The sequence below is a fragment of the Mesoplodon bidens genome, assembly GCF_964165515.1.
Source record: "Mesoplodon bidens genome assembly, chromosome: 3".
Lineage (NCBI taxonomy): Eukaryota > Metazoa > Chordata > Mammalia > Artiodactyla > Ziphiidae > Mesoplodon > Mesoplodon bidens.
This window is the reverse complement of record NC_138178.1, coordinates 93,586,570-93,606,633: the sequence shown is the minus strand read 5'-3', so window position 1 is coordinate 93,606,633 and position 20,064 is coordinate 93,586,570. Positions and strand designations below refer to the sequence as shown.

The following is a 20,064-nucleotide window of genomic DNA, read 5'->3' as shown; positions in this document are numbered from 1 at the left end:
GCTTACTTATCAGTGAATTTTTCAAGCCAAGAAGTTTTTAGTACCTTGTGATTTTTAGTCCTTGACTTTTTCTTACTTGAGTAAGACCTGTGAAACTAAGTCGTAAGTCTATTAAGTGTTAACAGCCTGAATTTTTAAGTTGAACAAGAGAATTTTATCTTGAACTTTAATGAGACCCAGCTTAAGAGGCCATGTTTTTCATTAGGCAGAAGTGTTATCTCTTTAAATGCACCTCTTGACAATTGATACTTTCTTTTTTACGAATCTAAATGTAAGGCCTGCAATGTCTGGTTAATACTTAGGTTTAAAGTAAATTGTTCTCAGCCATAAGACTAGTAAGTAGTGTATCATGGACATACAGGATTTTATCAACTCTGTAGTTTAAAGTAGAAGTTATTTGTAGCATGGTTAGATCCTATGTCATAATTATTTTTTCCCAAATATTAAAGGGAAATTCTGATACTATGTTCCCCATTTCCTGTTTTTCAGAAAATGCTCCTCGGATTCCAGTGGCTACTCCACAGGTCTCTCCTAACACAGTGAAACGTGCTGGACCTCGACTGTTGTTGATTCCAGTGCAGCAGGGTTCTCCTACTCTTAGACCTGTCCCAAACACACAACTTCAGGGACATCGGATGGTCTTGCAGCCTGTTAGGAGCCCAAGTGGAATGAACCTGTTCAGGCACCCTAATGGGCAGATTGTCCAGCTCCTCCCTTTGCATCAGCTTCGCGGCTCTAATACCCAGCCCAACTTACAGCCTGTCATGTTTCGGAACCCAGGTATAAAATTAGAGATATTTCTTATAAGTTTCTCTTTTCTTGAATCATTTGGTCATATGGTATGTTAATACACCAGGATTGGTCTTCTTAGTGTCTTGGAATCACCTGTTAGAAAAGAAATGCATACTTTGGAAGTCTTGATTTGGGCAGTGGTGATTTAAAATGTTCTTTTTCTTACCAGGATCTGTGATGGGAATCCGGTTACCCACTCCTTCCAAACCTTCAGAGACTCCACCGTCTTCTGCTTCATCCTCCTCTTTCTCTGTTATGAATCCTGTAATTCAGGCTGTTGGGTCTTCTCCAGCAATGAATGTTATCACTCAGGCACCATCATTGCTTTCTTCTGGACCTAGTTTTGTGTCTCAGTCTGGTACATTGACTCTGAGGATTTCCCCTCCTGAACCACAAAGCTTTGCAAGCAAAACAGGCTCTGAAACCAAAATAACCTATAGTTCAGGAGGGCAGCCTGTTGGTACAGCCAGTCTTATTCCTCTCCAGTCTGGTAGTTTTGCCTTGTTGCAGCTCCCAGGACAAAAGCCTGTTCCCAGCTCCATTCTTCAGCATGTTGCTTCACTTCAGATGAAAAGAGAATCTCAGAATGCAGACCAGAAAGATGAAACAAGCTTTTTAAAAAGAGAACAGGAAACTAAGAAGGCCCTACAGTCAGGAGGAGAAGCTATGGACCCTGAGGCTAATATAATAAAGCAAAACTCAGGAGCTACTGTTTCAGAAGAAACTCTGAATGATTCTTTGGAAGATGGGGGTGATCATTTAGATGAAGAATCCCTTACAGAAGAAGGTCCTGCAACTGTTAAACCTTCTCAGCATGCCTATATCACTGGCTCACACACAGGTGAAGACTATAAAAATGTTGATGAAGAGTATGGGATTAGGAATCATAACAGTTCCAAAGAAAAGCTGACTGTTCTGGAAGTTAAGACCATTTCTGGAAGAGCCAGTAATATGACAGTCCAAAGTGTGAGTAATGTGCAGCTTAAAAAACTTGATGTGAAAGTGGAACAGCAGAAAGGCTTAGACAATCCAGGGGAAAAATCAAATGAATTTCCAATTATCTGTAAAGAAGAAAGTAAACTTGAATTTTCAGGGAGCAGAGTTGTGGAGCAGCAATCTAATCCAAAGCCAGAGGCCAAGGAGAAGGGATGTGGAGATTCTCTGGAGAAGGACAGCATTAGGGAGAGGTGGAGAAAACACCTCAAGGGCCCTTTGACCCAGAAATGTGTTAGAACTTCACAAGAATGCAAGAAAGAGACAGATGAGCGGTTAATTAAAGAAACAGAAACTTGTCAGGAACATTCAGATGTGTTTCAACAAGAACACGGCATCTCTGATTTACTTGGAAAAAGTGGAACTACTGAGAATGCCAGAATTTTAAAAACTGAATGTGATTCTTGGAGTAGGATTTCTAGTCCTGCAGCCTTCTCCATTGTTCCTAGGAGAGCTACCAAAGGGAGCAGAGGGGAAGGACATTTTCAAGGTCACTTACTGCTATCAGGAGAACAGATAAAACCAAAGCAAGAGAAGAAGGGTGGGAGAAGCAGTGCTGACTTCACTGTTTTGGATTTGGAAGAGGATGATGAGGAAGATGAGAATGAGAAAACCGATGATTCTATTGATGAGATTGTGGATGTTGTTTCTGACTACCAGAGTGAGGAGGTTGATGATGTAGAAAAGGTGGTGAGCCCATTTTTGTTATGACTGAAACCTCAAGAATTTAAATGATTCATTAGAGACAGTAGTTTTTCCAGAAGATCACTAAGACCTGATACATTGATTTGGATGCCTAGGTTTAGATCATGATTAAATGACTGTAGTTTTTGGGCTGTGTCAGTCAGGTAACATTTATTGAGCTTATATTGAGCTTTGAGGCTTGTCTGATATTATAGGAAGGCTGACTTAAGCCTTAGGGGGATAGATGCTTGAGAGTCCCTATCAAATTAGGTTTTTTTAAAGAAAAAGTCTGAAACCACTACTCCCATTCAGTCTCAGTTTCTTTGACATTTTGTATGTGAAGTGATTGTAGCTTACCTGGTAGATATATATAAGAAACAGGGAATAGGCAGCCTTAGAACTGGAAGATAATTTATCTATCTGCATTTATAGAGATGTTTTTCTTTTTGGAGAGAAACGAAAAATACTATTTAATATTTTAATGTAACCCTGCCTAAAGTTGTTTTTAGTCATCTCCTAAAATTAAATAGTGTCTGGAATTTGTATTCTGAACTTTGGTCATCTTCCTTTGTAATTTGACCTTTCTAATTTATATTTTTATTTTTCTGAAGCCATCTTTTAGACTTTTATTTAGGGTTGTATTTGCTGAACTAAGTAACTGAGAGTCAGATATGATATAGGGCAGGAGTTGGGCAAACTTTTTTTGTAAAGGGCCAGATTGTAAATATTTTAGACTTTGCAGGCTAGATGACTTGCTCTTGCAACTACTCAATTGCTATTGTAGAGTGAAAGCAGCCATAAGCAATAGTAAGTGAATGAGTGTGGCTGTGTTCCAGTAAAACTTTATTTACAAAAACAGATGGCAGGCTGTGGTTTGCTGACCCCTGACCTGGGGTCTGATGTAAAACATAAGGAGGTGATAGCCAGCTGCCTGTGGGGTGCCTTGAAATCTAAATTGTGTCCCTCTCTTCAGGAGCAGATAATACAATGATTGTCATGCGTGGCAGTTTTAGAATCTCACTTCCTTGAGATTCACTCATTCTCTGTGTTACCTGGTCCTTCTCTGTTAATGCCTAACTAACTGCCTTCCTGAAGTTAATTTTAATATCCATTGTTTACATTTAATACACATTATTTAGATGATGCTTAAATTGGGGATCATAAATGATGGCTTGCATCATTTATGTCCTTTAGCCTTAGGGAGCCTGTAATTTGGGGTAAGTAGTTTTTCCAGCAAGTTTAAACAAAGAATTAATAAGGTGATGGGGATGCTTCATTTTGAGTTGTGCCTCTCTGGCACAGTACAATTGTAGATAATGTATTCTCTGTTTGGTTTCTGGCATAGTAAACACTACTTTTAAAGGTGGACTTAAAAGTATCTGCATATCCCATAATCCATATAGTCTACTGTTATAATTATACAGTGAGTTTCTGTGGTGGGTGCTCAATAAATGCTTACTGATTGACTCATATTTTGGTATAATAAGCACAACAAGCCTAGGCTTCTTTTGGTATCTGAAATTCTTCAAAAGCACTCATTCTGTAGGGTTGAGAGACTTAGAAGACTGGGCTATAATCTGTTTCCATATCTGCCTTGAATATGTTTCTGTGGGTGTTTAATATGGGATTAACCATGAGGCACTCTTAAACTAGAATCTGAATTTTTCTTTCTACCTTCTCCCTCACCAAATTCTGTTTTACTGCTATTTAATATTAAGATTTATGCAGCTTTAATATATCTGTACCTGAATTTTGTCCACTAGAAATAACACTGAAGCATCAATACAGCCCTTTGGGGACTCTGTCTCTTCAGTCTAATGATGTCTTTTTAATATATATCTGTGATTTATAATGTAGTTCTTGGTAGTTAGCTCTAACCATATGTTGTCTTTATGACTTAATTCCATTTTATGATTAACAAGTGTAGGATTATCAGTACTCATGGTTTAAGATCAGTGTTTGGCACTGGTTGGCTTTATAAGGGGAGCTTTCAGTTGAAAAGTTTAGGTGTGCTTGCTTCCCAATACTTTATTTACTGTTGAAATGCTGTATTTCAGAATAACTGTGTAGAATACATTGAGGATGATGAAGAGCAGGTGGACATTGAGACTGTAGAAGAGCTCCCGGAGGAAGTTAATGTTGTCCACATGAAGACCACAGCTGCCCATACACAGACTTTCAAACAGCTGTAAGTCTTACTTCTCTTTGGATTGTTGTTTTTTGTTGTTGTAGTTTTATGACCATAAGCAAAACTCAGTGTTCTATTCAGGAGTTCTGGGTAACTGACATGGTTCCTTTATTTCTCTAGCTCTTTTCTTAGTAGTAGATGAGGAGAGAAGCTGGAATTCAGAGGTAATTAACTTGCCTTGTTATTGCTAGGAGGCGGTATATAAATGTGAATAACATATGCTTTTGGAGCCTGATACATTGGTATTAAAATACTGGTTTTGCTAGTTTGTGGCTGTTTAATCTTGGGCAAGTCTGTAATCTCTCTGAATCTTAGAGTCTTTACCTATGAAATGAAGAAAATGCCCCCATTTAAAGTATTAAATGAGATAATGTATGAAATAACTAACATAACTGATACAAGTGGACTATTCAACAAAGATTAGTTCTTTTAAGAATATGGCATTAAATTCTAAATTTGGTTACTTTGCTAGTTGAATAGGTCAATACAGTTAGAAAAATTTTCATAGCTGTTCAGCTGATGAGATGAAAATACAGAGAGCATGATGCCTTAGAAAAAAATGTTCTAAGTAAGCCTTGTATTGATTAGGAACTGGGGTGTGAGAGAAAGAAGGGAAAGAAGGTAAGAGTTGTTATTTTGTGCCAGACATTGTGCTTTTCAACCTGTTATGTCATCAGCTACCTGAAGTAGCAATGAGTTAAGAAAGAGTAATTCTTCATTTCTAGTGAGAAAGTCTAAGGAGGGCTGTAGGGTAGTATTTTTCTTCACTCCAGGGCTATTTGGAAGGTACTTCAATTGCCTCCTGGTTAAGACTGAAAGAATTTAAATCTCTTAAAAACTTACTTAGACTTAAGTTCAGCAGTATTGCAGGATGTAAGTTCAGTATACTAAAATCGAGTTCCTAAACAATAGCAACAAGCAAAAAAACGTAATTAAAAATACGAAAAAGCTGTTTGGGATTATTAACACAAGTTGTGCAAGACTTTTATAAAATGTTATTGAAAGACATTGAAGAAGAATTCAATAGGGACTTCCCTGGTGGTGCATTGCTTAAGAATCCACCTGCAAGTGCAGGGGACACAGGTTCAGTCCCTCTTCCGGGAAGATCCCACATGCTGCGGAGCAACTAAGCCCCTGCACCGCAACTACTGAAGCCCGTGCGCCTAGAGCCCGTGCTCCACAATAAGAGAAGCCACCACAAGGAAGAGTAGCCCCCACTCACCACAACTAGAGAAAGCCTGCGCACAGCAACGAAGACCCAACACAGCAATCAATCAATCAACCAATAAAGAAATAAAATTTATTTTTTAAAAAAAAGAAGAATTCAGTAAACAGATACCATCTTAATGGACTGGAATAATAAAGGGCCAAGAATAACCAACACATAACTGTAAAGGAGCAGATTGTTAAAATTTTAAAAATTTCTGTCAGTGAAAAGGCAATTTCAGACTGTAAGGAAAATATTTGCAATATGTGTTTGACAGAAGATTAGTATCAAGCATATAAAATAATTCTTACAAGTCAGTAAGAAAAAGATCCAGTAGAAAAGTAAGTAATGGATATCATGGGCAATTCACAAAAGACTGCCAGTAAACATGCGGATTTGTTCTACCTCACAAGTAATTAGAGAAATGCAAAAAAAATTTTTTTTTAAGATTTTTTTTTTTTTTGATGTGGAACATTTTTAAAGTCTTCATTGAGTTTGTTACAATATTGCTTCTGTTTTATGTTTTGGTTTTTTGGCCCCGAGGTATGTGGGATCTTAGCTCCCCAACCAGGGGTCGAACCTCCACCCCCTGGCATTGGAAGACGAAGTGGGAAATGCAGATGAAACCACAGTGACTTTACCAATTTATACCCATAAGATTGGTATAAATCGAGATTTCTGATAGTACTGTTGTCTAGGTGTGGAGCAATGGGAAGTATAAGTTATACGGCAGGTGGGAGTATAAGTTATAACCACTTTGGAGAGCAGTATGACATGACTACAGTTGAAGATGTGCATATGCATTTCTTCCACCAGCAGTTCCACGCCTAGGTATACATCCGAGAAAGGCTCACACACATGTACAGGGGGTCATGTGTGGGATTGTCCATTGCAGCCATTGTGAAAATTGGCCATTGTGAAAATTCGGATACAACCTAAATAACTACTAACATTCTAAAACAAATTTTGAAAAATTCAACAGTTTGGAATACTATATAGCAGTTAAAATGATTGAACTAGATGTATCAACATATCTCACATGCAGTGCTGAATGAGACAAATCAGTTGAAGAAAGATACACTATGTACAAGTTTAAAATGCTACATAATATCTTCTGTTTAGGGATGAATCAGTACATCCTAGGAGAGTAAAACTGTAAAGATGTGCATGGTAAACTCAGTTTGCGAGCATTTACTTATGAGAAGGAAGGAAGGTGATGAATGTGCCCATATTTTGGTGATGTTTTATTTCTTAAGCTTAGTGACAGATACCTGGATGTTGATTATGTATTTTGTTTGTACAGTTTTATATGTTTGAAATATTTCACAATTGAAAAAAAGTAATTTGCAGTTTTAGGGTCTATTGGGACACTTTTATTTGAGAAAAAAGCATATTGTTGAATAAATCATATTGCCACTTATCGGACCATGGGGAAAAGAAGCTGCTTACAATTTAGACAATTTGGGATGGTTTGGTTTAATATAGCTATGAAATAGGTATTAGATTACTGAATTTCAATAAGAATTGGAAAATACTGTCTTCATCTAGGTGCCGTACGCATATCACTACAGATGAGAAAGCTGCTGAAAAGAGTCGAAAGGTATTTACAGTATGTTTAATGATAATTACTCATTTAATAAAATTGATAACATTTGTCCTTAGGGTTAAAACAACATTAGCTGTATTAGCTCTGACTTTTTTCAGGGCCATTTTTACCAGTGAGTTAATATAATCAGCTTTTTTCCCCTTAATGAAATTATACTATTAATGCTTTTTTTTTTTCCTTCTCAGTTGTCTACTGCCCCCCACCCTCAGTTGATAGAGTAATTTAGAGGAATTAAAATGGGTATGGAGTTTATGAAAACTGATATGCTTATTTGAAAACTAATCCTATAATGTAATGATATGATGTGAAACAGGCTATCATTCTTCCTTATTTAGGCTCCTGATTTTTCTGGTGATCTAAAAAATTAGTTATTATCTGAAGTAATGGCTAGCAATTCAGGGAGCCATGAAATTATAAACCTTCTTTGATTTTCTTAATGTACTCAGTGTAGGATATCATAGTACCATAATTAAGGAAGGTTTTCTCTTTATCCTAACTAACACTAAGAATGGAAGAGAGTGCAGTTGTTTAACCATTTTCCACTTGTTATTCTGTCTTCTTAATTTAAGAGATAAAAATGATGAGATTGGGTTGAGATGGAGGGTGGTATTCAGGTCCTTTGAAAAACTACTGGGTGATTAGTTTGAGTTTGGTTTGATTTGGGGGAGTATATGGTACATGTTTGCAGGGCCATAATTATTTTGCATATATCACAATTTTTATTTTTTCATTGGACATCCTAAAACATTTTTGAGATGTAAGAATTTTCACAGTAGCTATTTACACAGTCCATTGTTTTGTACCATTATTATTACATGCAAATTATTTTTAGTATATTGGTGTATTTAAACTTAGTATTAATTTTATTTCTATCTGGTTGTATCTTTGATTCTCCCACACTGTACTAATGTACAATGAGTTTTTAACTTTAGAAAGACAATGATTTTGTAGAAGAGTTTGGGGGTACTTTCATACCCCATGATATGGTACCACTGTTACTATGATAAAGGTAAACAGTGTCAAGAAAATAAAGGCAATTAGAAACATCAAGGATGGGGAGGGACACACATACACAAAACCAAGAAACTGTAAAAGACAGGAAATGTAATTATTACTCACTTGGTATGATTAGTATTCATATTGTCATAATAGGTTGGTCACTGTTAATGATTTTTTTAAACTTTTATAATCCATGAATAAAGTATGTAAGACTTAATTTTCAGTCTTGAAAAGTGAGTAAGTACAAATGACAAGTTGGGAGGTAAAAGAGGGAAGAAGAAATGAAGGGAAGGATATGAGTACTGATACCCTCATTTTACAAAGAGACACTATTGTTGATGAAATGAGAAACGGAGATATAATTATATTCAAGTTGCAAAGGGATCAGTAGAAGAACTAAAATTAATGATATGTCTGTATTAGGAAGATGGATGGTGAGATGCAAGAGAGTGGTGAGCTAAATCCTTTTCTGCATAGCAGGAAGTAAATAGGTTGTATTGAAAAATGAAAAGAATAAGCGTATGTTACTATTTTTAACTTAGGATATATAGAGACTTAAGAACCAGAAAAAGCCACTAAAAGAATCAAAAAGTGGTTGTTTTTGAGGATCCAGTTGTAGGTACAAGATACAGTTGCTTTTCATTATAAGATCTTTACATATTTATATTTTAAATCCTGTATGCATCTTTTACTTCTTTATAGTAAATAACTTTAAAAATGGAAGTAGAATAAATAAGAGAGAAAGGAAGCCTAAGGCATTCTGAGGTCAAGAAAGACTTTCCTAAAAAATGCAAAGCCTGAGTTTTAAATGTTAAGTTATGAAGCGGGGGTGGAAGGGGTTAGGTGCAGGCAACAGCCTGTGTAATGGCATGGAGGTGTGGGATTGTAGTGTGTTTAGGAAACTTCTAGCACTTTGGAATGGTTGGAGAGAACAGTGATTTAGGAAGAGAGGCAGTTGACCCTTTCCCAAATTGTAAAGGGTCTTAGAGTATTTACAAAAAAAAAATTTCAACTCGTTTTCCACTAATCAAGATTTTGTTAAAGTTTTCCATATAATTTGTGTCATGAAAACAAGTTTTAATAATAAATTATACAGATGAGCTTTTTTATAGATCCCCTCTCTCAAATTCTCCCTCATTTGAGAACTACTGTAATTTGAGCTGAGAAGTGATATCACATTTGCATGTATTAGAATTTACACTGTTGATTTGGAGGAAGGGTAGACTGGTAGTCAGTTGACCAATTGAGAGGCTGTTAAGATACTCCATGCAGAAGATGGTGGGTGTCTGATATAGAGCAGTGCCATTTGGGGTGCAGGAAGAGGGCGGGTACATGTGAAAGATACTTAAGTGGCAATCTTTTGTTTGGACAGGCTACACCAGTTCCTCTAAAACTAAAACCTGATTACTGGAGTGAAAAACTACAGAAAGAAGCAGAGGCTTTTGCTTATTATCGCCGGACACACACTGCCAATGAGCGACGCCGCCGTGGTGAAATGAGGGATCTCTTTGAGAAATTGAAGATCACGTTGGGGTTACTTCATTCTTCCAAGGTTTCCAAAAGTCTCATTCTTACTAGGGTAAGTGTTATGTGTCAGTGACAGACAAGTAAGAGCTTGACTGAAAGAATCTTCTAGAGATATTTATGAGAAAGAGAATGAAGAAGATTGAAATAGAGCTTGTGTTTAACATTTGAAGGTGGACTAATGAATGCCCAATAAATCCCTTAGGAAGAAAAGTCCTTATGTTGAGTCAAAGTAGCTTTTCATTGAAAGTCAGATTCTTAACCAGCAAGTTATTATCCTTCCTTCAAAAAAAGTTAGAAACTCTGGTAAACTCTGTTTACTATGACTTCTTTACACTGGTCTTTTCCGTAGCACTTAGAAAAGTTTATCATGGTGAAAGGCACCACACAACTGCGATTTTGACATACTTCTTAACAGTTGACAGTCACTTTAAAGGAAACTCTGTAGTATTCAAGCTAGCAGAAGTTTTAATTTTGCATGTAGAATATCTAAGGTAATTTTGTTTAAATTGCTTATAAGTAGAAGTTGGAAGAGTAAAAGGCAAGCAGTCATATCCCTCTAGAACAAGGTTATTTCACCCAGATTTTGCTTAGATTAGGAGTTGATTTTTTTTTTTTTTTTTTTTTTTTGTGCGGTACACGGCCCTCTCACTGTTGTGGCCTCTCCCGTTGCGGAGCACAGACTTCGGACGTGCAGGCTCAGCGGCCATGGCTCACGGGCCCAGCCACTCCGTGGCATGTGGGATCTTCCCGGACCGGGACACGAACCCGTGTCCCCTGCATCAGCAGGCGGACTCTCAACCACTGCACCACCAGGGAAGCCCCTAGGAGTTGATTTTAAAGTTGATTATTAAGATCTAAGCAGAGTAAAATGTTTTGTTTCTCCTTGCAGTAGGTGGAAATACCTGTTAACCACTCAGTGGTGCTCTTTGTAAATAATCACTTTCCCTAGAAGTATAAGCCAGAAAAATCTCCTGAAGTTTAACAAAAAACAAATTCTGAAACATTAAAAATTGTTTTTTGGGGTTTTTTTTTTACTTCTATACTTTATTTATTATTTTTAAAATTTTTATTGGAGTTTAGTTGATTTACAGTGTTGTGTTAGTTTTGGGTGTACAGCAAAGTGAATCTGTTATACAGATACATATATCCACTCTTTTTTAGATTCTTTTCCCATAGAGGCCATTACAGAGTAGAGTAAGTTCCCTGTGCTATATATAGTACATCCTTATTAGTTATCTATTTTATATATAGTAGTATGTTTATGTCAATCCCAGTCTCGCAGTTCATCCCTCCTCCTGTTTCCCCCCGGTAATCATAAGCTTTTAAACATTAACAATTGTTTTAAATGGCATTATAAAGTTCTCTAAAATATTAGATAAAAATTTTTTTATTTAAGAAATTGCGTAGGCCCCACCTGTTTTTCGGAAAAAGCAAACTGATGGACGTGATATTACTATTTCTTGTCGTAGGCATTCAGCGAAATTCAAGGACTAACAGATCAGGCAGACAAGTTGATAGGACAGAAAAATCTCCTGACTCGCAAACGGAATATTTTGATACGGAAAGTATCATCTCTTTCAGGTGAGATAAGTGAATGATCTCTGATAAAGAGTATAAATATAGCTTTAGTTAGGAAAATCCTTAGTAGATCTTTCAGATACTACTTAGTTTGAGGCTTGATTCCCAGAGATAACATCAGAATTATCGTTTGACTGGGTGGGACATTTCTTCTGGATTATAATTACTCTTGCCTTCCATAGTTTAGGGGACTATAGTTAAATCAACTGGATTTCAGTTGACTCTATTTCTCATTATTACGTGGGGTCTTATAGAGAGTAACAGTTTATTCCCTATCAACCTATAGGTAAGACAGAAGAAGTGGTCCTGAAGAAGCTAGAGTATATTTATGCAAAACAACAAGCATTAGAGGCACAAAAAAGAAAAAAGAAGATGGGATCAGATGAGTTTGATGTGTCTCCCAGAACTAGCAAACAGCAGGAAGGATCTTCTGCATCATCTGTAGATCTCGGACAGATGTTTATAAATAACAGGAAGGGGAAACCTTTGATTCTTTCCAGAAAAAAAGACCAGGCCACAGGTAGGAGAGACATTCTTTGCTTTCTTTAATGTAGATGAACATTAGTTCAGTTTAGTTTAGAGAACTGAATGTCTTCTCTTGGCCATAATTTTAGTTTTAATTAAATGAAAGATGGGTTGTATTAAAAGTGGAATATTAACTACATTAGATTTCAGTTTCTAGCTTTACACACTTAAGCAAATCCTAATAAGTTATCAGTCTTGGTAACATATAAGACCTACTTGCGATAGCAGTCTCCAGACAAGTATTTTTCTTCTAGTGTTTCAGTATTTTTTTTAAGCTGCCATCTTTTCAGACTTTATAAATGAACTCTTGATTTCCCTGCAGTTCTGCTCATGAGTTGAGGAAGTTTGGATCTAGCTGAGACAAATAAATTGGAAATTTTTTTAAAGTTTATTTTTGTTAATCAGGCTCTACTTTTCATCAGATTGCAATCTGTCAGTGAATTGCTATTAAGGAGCAAAGTAAATTGGTTTTGATTTTTTTATTCTCTTCTATCTTGATTTTGGAAGTGAGGCTATATTGATTTTACATTACTTGTTTATATCCTTTGAGAATGGTATATCCTTTTTTACTCTTTGGATAGCACAGTATATGAACCAAGGAACTCTGGTTTATTATATCAACTAAGAAAGTAGTGATAGATACTAAAATATGAGTTAGTTATAACATTGCACATTTAAATGATGTTATTCCTAAGAAAGGATTTTAATGATCATTTAGTCCAGTCACCTCATTTTACAGGTGGAAAAACTGAGGTCTAAAAACTTGAAGTAATTTCTTAGCGGTATATAGGAAAGCAAACCTAGGGATAAAATTGTGTGTGCCTTCATCCTGACTCACCATCAAGACCATCAGAAGCATTCCATTGAAAAAGTGGTTCCATGGCTCTGTTCCTCAACAATAAGAAATTCTGTCCCTTAAGAGAATCACTGGACAGGTAACCATTACTCAGTGAAAAATGGTTCAAAAAGTAAATTGCAAGTTGAGGTTCCCTAACTAAATTTGAATTTTATTTCTTGCTTTTTAAGACAAGGTATGGTTTTTAGGGATGTCTCCTACACTCTTAGACTGTTCACTAGCATTAATTGAAGATCTTTTATCCTTAACTAATTTCTGCTCTTCCTTACAGAAAATACCTCACCCTCTAACACTCCACACACCTCTGCCAACATTGTGATGACTCCACAAGGGCAGTTGCTCACTTTAAAAGGTCCCTTATTCTCAGGACCAGTGGTTACTGTTTCTCCTGCTCTCCTAGAAGCAGATCTGAAACCTCAAGTTGCCAGCAGTGCTGTGGCTCAGTCAGGTATGTCATAAGTGTTGTCTTTCATGGGTAGTGAAAAAGAGTTATCCCTGGTATCTCAAAGTGACAGAGAAAGCCTTTGAATGTGTTCTGTAATGATAAAGAGCTATTGTATTCGAGTTTGCCTTTGTAAGAGAAGATTCTCTTTTTAGAACATGTTTTGCCCTATCTGTGGTATTGAATGGTCTTTTTTACCTGGGAACGGGAACTATTTTGCGATCTCTTCTAATTTCTGAGTAGGAAAAGAATTGAAAAGATGTGAAAGTAAAAGGAGGTTGAGAAGTTCTTGTTTTAATTTTTGGTGTTAATAAATACTTATCCATTTTGTGTTGTACTCAGAGATGGTACACTCCTACATTACCAGCCTGATACAGTTTCAGCACCCTCCCTTTTGGGGATAAGGAGTTGAGGTGAAAAGGAAATTTCACTGTGACGAAATTTTAGGTTCTAGGCACCTGAATTTCTATTAAGGTAAAAGGGTATCCTTACCAGTACTACTACTGCTAAACCCAGTCTGGAGGAGTCATCCTTTCTTACAGTGCTGCCTCTAGGGCTTCATCTTTCCCTCAGAGTAGCAGTTAATTGGACGAACAGAATCAAGGTGCATGTCTGCCTCAGGATAAAAAAATAAACTTGGGGAGCATTTCTATAAAATAAACAGAACTTTTATTAATGATAGAATATCAAAGTGTCTTTTGGTTAGATTTTACCTATTTTCTTGTTAGGCTAAGTCCATAATTTGAAAAACTGGTATTTCCTTTCATCTTCTTGATAAAAGTAGACTGGTGAAATTTTAACTACAACTCCCATGAGATGGTTATTGGGTATGAATGAGAGAGAGTACTTACCACTGTGGATATAAATGAGTTTTTTTTTCCCCCCCCAGAAAACGACGACTTATTTATGATGCCAAGAATTGTTAATGTGACATCATTGGCCACAGAGGGAGGTTTGGTAGATATGGGTGGCAGCAAATACCCTCATGAAGTTCCTGGTGGCAAGCCGCCTGACCACCTGAAAAACACTGTCAGGAACGAAGATAACTCCTGTGAAGATTTGGGTAGAATCTCTTCCAGAGGCAACCACAGAGATGTCAGAATGGCACTGGGTACAACACAGGTTTATCTGTCAAATAAAGATTCTGGTTTTCCACAAATAGTTGATGTTTCCAGTATGCAAGAAGCACAGGAGTTCTTACCCAAAAAGATTTCCAGTGATATGAGAGGAATTCAGCATAAATGGAAAGAGAGTGAATCAAGACGGGAGAGACTGAAGACAAAGGAGTCTCCATTTCATAAATTAAAGATGAAAGATCTCAAAGACTCAAGCATAGAGATGGAATTGAGAAAGGTAGCATCAGCTATAGAGGAAGCAGCACTGGATCCCAGCGAACTGCTAACTAATATGGAAGATGAGGATGATACTGATGAGACACTGACATCTCTGCTCAATGAGATTGCCTTTCTTAATCAACAGTTAAATGATGACTCTGTTAACCTGGCTGAACTGCCCAGCTCTATGGATACAGAGTTCCCACGGGATGCTCGACAGGCTTTTATCAGTAAGCTTCCTCCTGGGAACAGAGCAACTTTCCAGGTTGGCCACTTGGGAACTGGTTTGAAAGAATTGCCTGATGTTCAAGGGGAGAGTGACTCTGTCAGCCCGCTCCTCTTGCACTTGGAAGATGATGACTTTTCTGAGAATGAAAAACAACTTGCAGAACCAGCCTCTGAGCCAGATGTCCTTAAGATTGTTATTGACTCTGAGATAAAGGATTCCCTCGTTTCCCACAGGAAAGCTGGTGATGAAGGGAAGAGTACTTCTGGCATCCCTGCAGAGCCTGAAAGTGTGTCTTCACCCCCCATCCTACACATGAAGGCTGGCCTAGAAAACAGCAGCACAGATACTTTGTGGAGGCCGATGCCAAAATTGGCACCTCTAGGTTTAAAAGTAGCTAATCCTTCCAGTGATGCAGATGGTCAGAGTCTCAAGGTGATGCCTTGTTTGGCACCTGTAGCTGCCAAAGCTGGGTCAGTTGGACACAAAATGAACTTAACAGGGAATGACCAGGAATGCCGGGACAGCAAGATGATGCCTACATTGGCACCTGTTGTGGCCAAACTGAGCAACTCTGGGGCCTCACCAAGTTCTGCAGGGAAATGAACTTATTTGTCCTCAGGCAGAAGCCAGGCTGTGAGGGGAAACCTCCTTTCTCTGCAGGCACCTGTTTGTGTCGTGGAACTGTGATCCTTGACTTTGATGCAGTGGATAATGGTAGAGAAAGGGGGTAGGGTGCTGACCTCGGTATAAGAAATTACTGCTATGAAATTCTGATCATGTTAAAATGTGTTACCTCACTTGTGGTGCTGGGTCTCCTCATCCTCTCTAAGAAGATGCGATCCATTACTGAACACGAGGTGCCCCTCTTACCCAAGGAATTCATAACAAGACTGTAGGTCCATAGTGGTTCCTAGTTCTTCCCTCCCAGAGTAAAAGCTGCTTGAGACTTTGGAGTTGCTATGAACTGAACCTTAGTTGATAGCTGTTGTTTAAGTTGTTTAAATCTGAAGTCCAAGGAATGTGATGCACTTGTGCAGAGGGATCCAGAAGAGATAGTTTTTAGTTGGTGTTTCAAGAGTAGGGGGAGAGAGGATGGGTACCATGGAATACCAAAGTGAAGGACTTAGTGTCATTCAACAAAATTTTCTCTTCTTTTATATCCCAAGTAGCTTCCATTCCCTCACCTTTTCAATCAGAATTATAAATCCAAGCCTTCTGGTAAAGTAGGAATGCTTTAAAACAAAAACTTTTTATTACTAAGGTAATCATTTTGAGATGTTAAAATTACTAATTCTCCCTTACTGTCTTTGGGTGTTGAGAAGGCCATTTCATAGTACCAAGGATTTCTACCTGGATTACATATTTTGGAGGTAGGCATAGAGGGAGTCCACCCCCTTTCACAAATCACATCACTCAAGAGACAGCTAAAATGAAAAGCATTCCCTCTCCATACCAGAGACAGTGGCCAAAATAAAAATCTGTGAGGCTGGATGTTCCCCAAATCAAGCCAGCCTCCTGGTGCTTGAAGGTTTCATTCACTATTACCTGCACAGGATGTAAAGAAAAGAAAAGTCACAGTAGGCATTCTTTACCAGGGAAATAAGGCAGTATTTGAATCACAAGATATATTTTTTATTATCTGCTACCATGGATTCAGTGATCTGTAGAGCTTTTTCACTCATTAGCTGTCAGGGTATGAAGGACTGACAGCCTGTAAAGATAAAGATATTTATATTTTTGTATAGTTGTTTTCATAGATTTCTCAAAGGCTGAAGTTTTCAACCTAGGAGATGAGATTTGTATTGAGTATAGAAATGATGTTTCCTATCTAGTTTGTAAATAATCGTGGTGCACTTGAGGGGTCTCTTGGAAACTCCTGGGGGCAAGAATCACTATTCTGAAAATGTATAGACTGGGATTTAGCTGCTGCATTTTGCCTTTCTTAAATAATTATATTTTGGAATGTAACCCCTGTTCTGTCTTCATTGACAGGATTTGCTTGTGTTGTGAAACACTAACACAAGAGCTTCCAGTGCCTGGGCTGTGCCTAGGTAATGCTGTTTCTTCTACATCCCCTGCCTTCTTTATCCCAAATCCCACTCAGCATATCTTCAAAACTAGGTTGTGAAACCAACTTTGGAATGGTCCTAGCCAGTGAATTATTACCTCCGTGGTTGGTTCCCTTTCTAGTAACTCTGGTAATAAACAGATTGAAAAGAGTGGGAAATTTTCTTCTGCAAATTGCAGTGGGAACAAATTCTTTGTTGGTTCTGTGTTACTTGCCTTTCTAGACCTCCTCATCAGCATTCAACTTTCCCACCTCTAAAGGTTACTGAAGAAGCTTGAAGTAGGTAATGAGCACCCCTCAGCTTCTCATTATCCCTCCCACTTCTCTTTACCCAGGAGATTTCATTCAATGCCTTAGCCAAGGAGTCCAGCACCTGTCTTCCCTGCTAATAATTGTCCTTGGAGATGCTAGTAGTTTAATCCAGGTATAGCAGTTTCCCATTATTTCTTTGCTTGTCTTGTCCTTGCATTTCCTCCTGACTCCCCAAGGCTCTTGTAGCTTCTGAGGGTCAGCCAAGGAGCAGGCAAGTGAGCGAGTAATCCTCAGGAAAAGAAGGACCATTCTGCTTCTGAACACTGTTCTTTTTTTTTTTAGAAGAAAATAGACAAATAAGTAATATTCATTACTTGATGGGAAGATATTTAACTCTGTTTATGAGAGATGTACAAAGATAGAAGTGAGAGATGATCCCAGGTGTTCAAGGAAGGCTGCAGGTATCATTACAAAACCCCCAAGATAATGGTGTTTTCAAGACCTTCTTAGAACTAGAAAGTTGTTAGGGCTAATTTTAGGAGGGCTCAATCTTCAGAACAATCCTGCAGTCTTGATAGAAATCTAAAATCTCCAAAAACTCCTACCGTTTAACCTTACCCCAGGAGAAACTGATCTATGAAAATTACATGTGTGATTATGAAAGATGTAGTTGAGTGAGGAGTTGAGGAATTGGGAGGATAGTGAGCTCTCACCCTAACTCTATAAGAAGCATGATCTCAGTAGGCCAATAATTTGCCTTTTTATACATCTGTAAATAAATGGAATGTTTTTAAGAATATAATTATGTCAGATTTAGCTTTTTCTTTTATATATTAAATATATATATCTTTCTTTTTCTGCTTTTGAAAAATGACTATTTTTTTAGAAACCTAAGAACAGAAGAAATTTGGCAAGTGGAAGGAAGAATGTATAAACTTGAAATAAATCAGTTACAATAATTAAAGCAGGACTTGGTGTTGGGAGGTTTGTGCTGAGTTGGAGTAGAGAATTCTAATGCCCTGAGACATATTTGGGAGAAGTGCCACTGAAGGAGATAATAATAGGTATTCCTTACTGTTTTCAAAGTTTCGGACATGCCATTTGGAGGAGGTTTTTGGTGTTCTAATCTTTGCAGCGTGTTTTACATGGAGACTTCAAAATTTTGTACAACTTGATGGCAAGTATTTGGCTTAAGGAGTCATTCTACAGTGAAGAATGGCTAGCCTCATAGTACCAGTGTGTTCGGGGTGTAACATACCTGTTCCCCTGGTGAATAACAGGACATAAACATAGTCTTAGTGGCTAAGGACAATAGATATTCTAAAAGCAAGCTATATGTTAACTAGTATCACAGTTTACAAAAATTTTTTATTAAAGGAGTCCTTTTAGACATTGAACTACTCTAGAGTCACTAACAGATCAAGTCCAGTTATATAAACCTCAATCAAATTACTGTGTGTAATTTTTTTCCCCAGAATTATGATGAAATACTTAACAACAGGCCTTTCTATAACAAGTTGAAAAATGTTTTGAACATGGAAGTAAGGCAGACAATCTATATATTATTTGGAGCAGGGTTTAGTAGTATAGTTTTTTCCCCCTAATTATACTAGTTGAGATATTGAAATGGAATGATATCAGGTGAATTGAGAGGTAAATGCACTTTGAAGATGGGTCTGAAAAATGATGACCCTTATTCCTCACTCCCAGGAGATTAAAAAAAAAATGCACAGAGGCACAGAGTAGGAACATTTTCGGATACTTTTATAATCAAGAATCAGAATAGATTTCTTGCACAGAATTGTTCGTTTTTAAGAAAATGTTGGTAAGGTCATCAGTACTTCATGTTATTGTATTATCTCTTAATGGAATTTTACATGAACATGAATTGCTGGATGCAGAGAAAATAGACTTACTGCCATTTGGAGAAAAAAAAACAGCCAAAAATGTGTTTTTGAAATTAAGTTAGAGGGAAATAATTTGATATATACAACTTTTGAACTGAGGCATAATTGTAGTATATTAAATATGACTGAACTGCTCTACAAAGATATGTTAAGTGTTGAGTGATAGTGATGGAGGTATGTATGGAGGGTGAGAAGGCTAAACCATGGGAGGAGTTGGAAATTTTGAGACAAATCTAAACTCTACCAAATTCTATCACTGTAAACTCTGCTGTTAGACTTTGTTAAATAGGAAAGCAGTATTGGAAGCATTGTTTTGAGATCCATCCTGTTTCCAACTGCGAACACTGGTCTCAGCTGTCCCACAGTGCCTTGCATGTAAAGGTGCTCAATAAATATTTGAATTGATGAGCAAATGTTTACTCTAGCCTGTTAGTTTTCCAGGATCTTATAATTGCACTTATTTGTATGTTAAGTCTAGGGTGAATTTAAAAATCTTACCTAGTGAGCATCATGAAAACAGACGATGGTATACACCTTTCCTAGACATCTAGAATTTTAGAATCTGACAACCATGTATACATATTGAGGACATAGACAAGCAGAATAAAAAGTGAAATAGCACACGAACAGTGAAATACGTATGTAAGGGTCAGCTGCATTTTGGAGGGTGGGAAAGCAATTATTTAATTTGGATAAAAGGGAAGAATCCTGTTCACATTGGACCTGGGATGATTATTTTCTCATCTTACAGCGTATTCCCATATTGGCACTTAAAAGGCTACATGCTATGTATCCTAGATGGTGAAGGTTGGACTAAATTGTGAAGAATTAAAAATATGTGATTTTGATCCTATACTGGAAGTATCCAGATTCTAGA

The 20,064-nt window shown here is 37.3% G+C and overlaps 1 protein-coding gene across 18 annotated transcripts in view; it reads left to right on the top strand.

Moving 5' to 3' along the window:
- Positions 1-19,600, top strand: part of MGA (MAX dimerization protein MGA) — a 164,598-nt gene extending 144,998 nt beyond the window's left edge. For 12 of the 18 annotated variants that reach the window (XM_081227498.1, XM_081227492.1, XM_081227482.1 and 9 more), the window contains 9 exons: positions 490-780; positions 962-2,472; positions 4,527-4,657; positions 7,413-7,464; positions 9,842-10,048; positions 11,466-11,577; positions 11,861-12,094; positions 13,227-13,403; positions 14,287-19,600. In XM_081227498.1, the coding sequence (XP_081083624.1) occupies positions 490-780; positions 962-2,472; positions 4,527-4,657; positions 7,413-7,464; positions 9,842-10,048; positions 11,466-11,577; positions 11,861-12,094; positions 13,227-13,403; positions 14,287-15,563 (3,992 nt within the window). In that variant the 3' untranslated portion in view covers positions 15,564-19,600. Of the gene's footprint in view, positions 1-489; positions 781-961; positions 2,473-4,526; positions 4,658-7,412; positions 7,465-9,841; positions 10,049-11,465; positions 11,578-11,860; positions 12,095-13,226; positions 13,404-14,286 lie in introns of those variants that run through there. The other 6 variants (XM_081227496.1, XM_081227493.1, XM_081227485.1 and 3 more) reach the window with 5 other exon arrangements.
- The last annotated feature ends 464 nt before the right edge of the window (positions 19,601-20,064 follow it).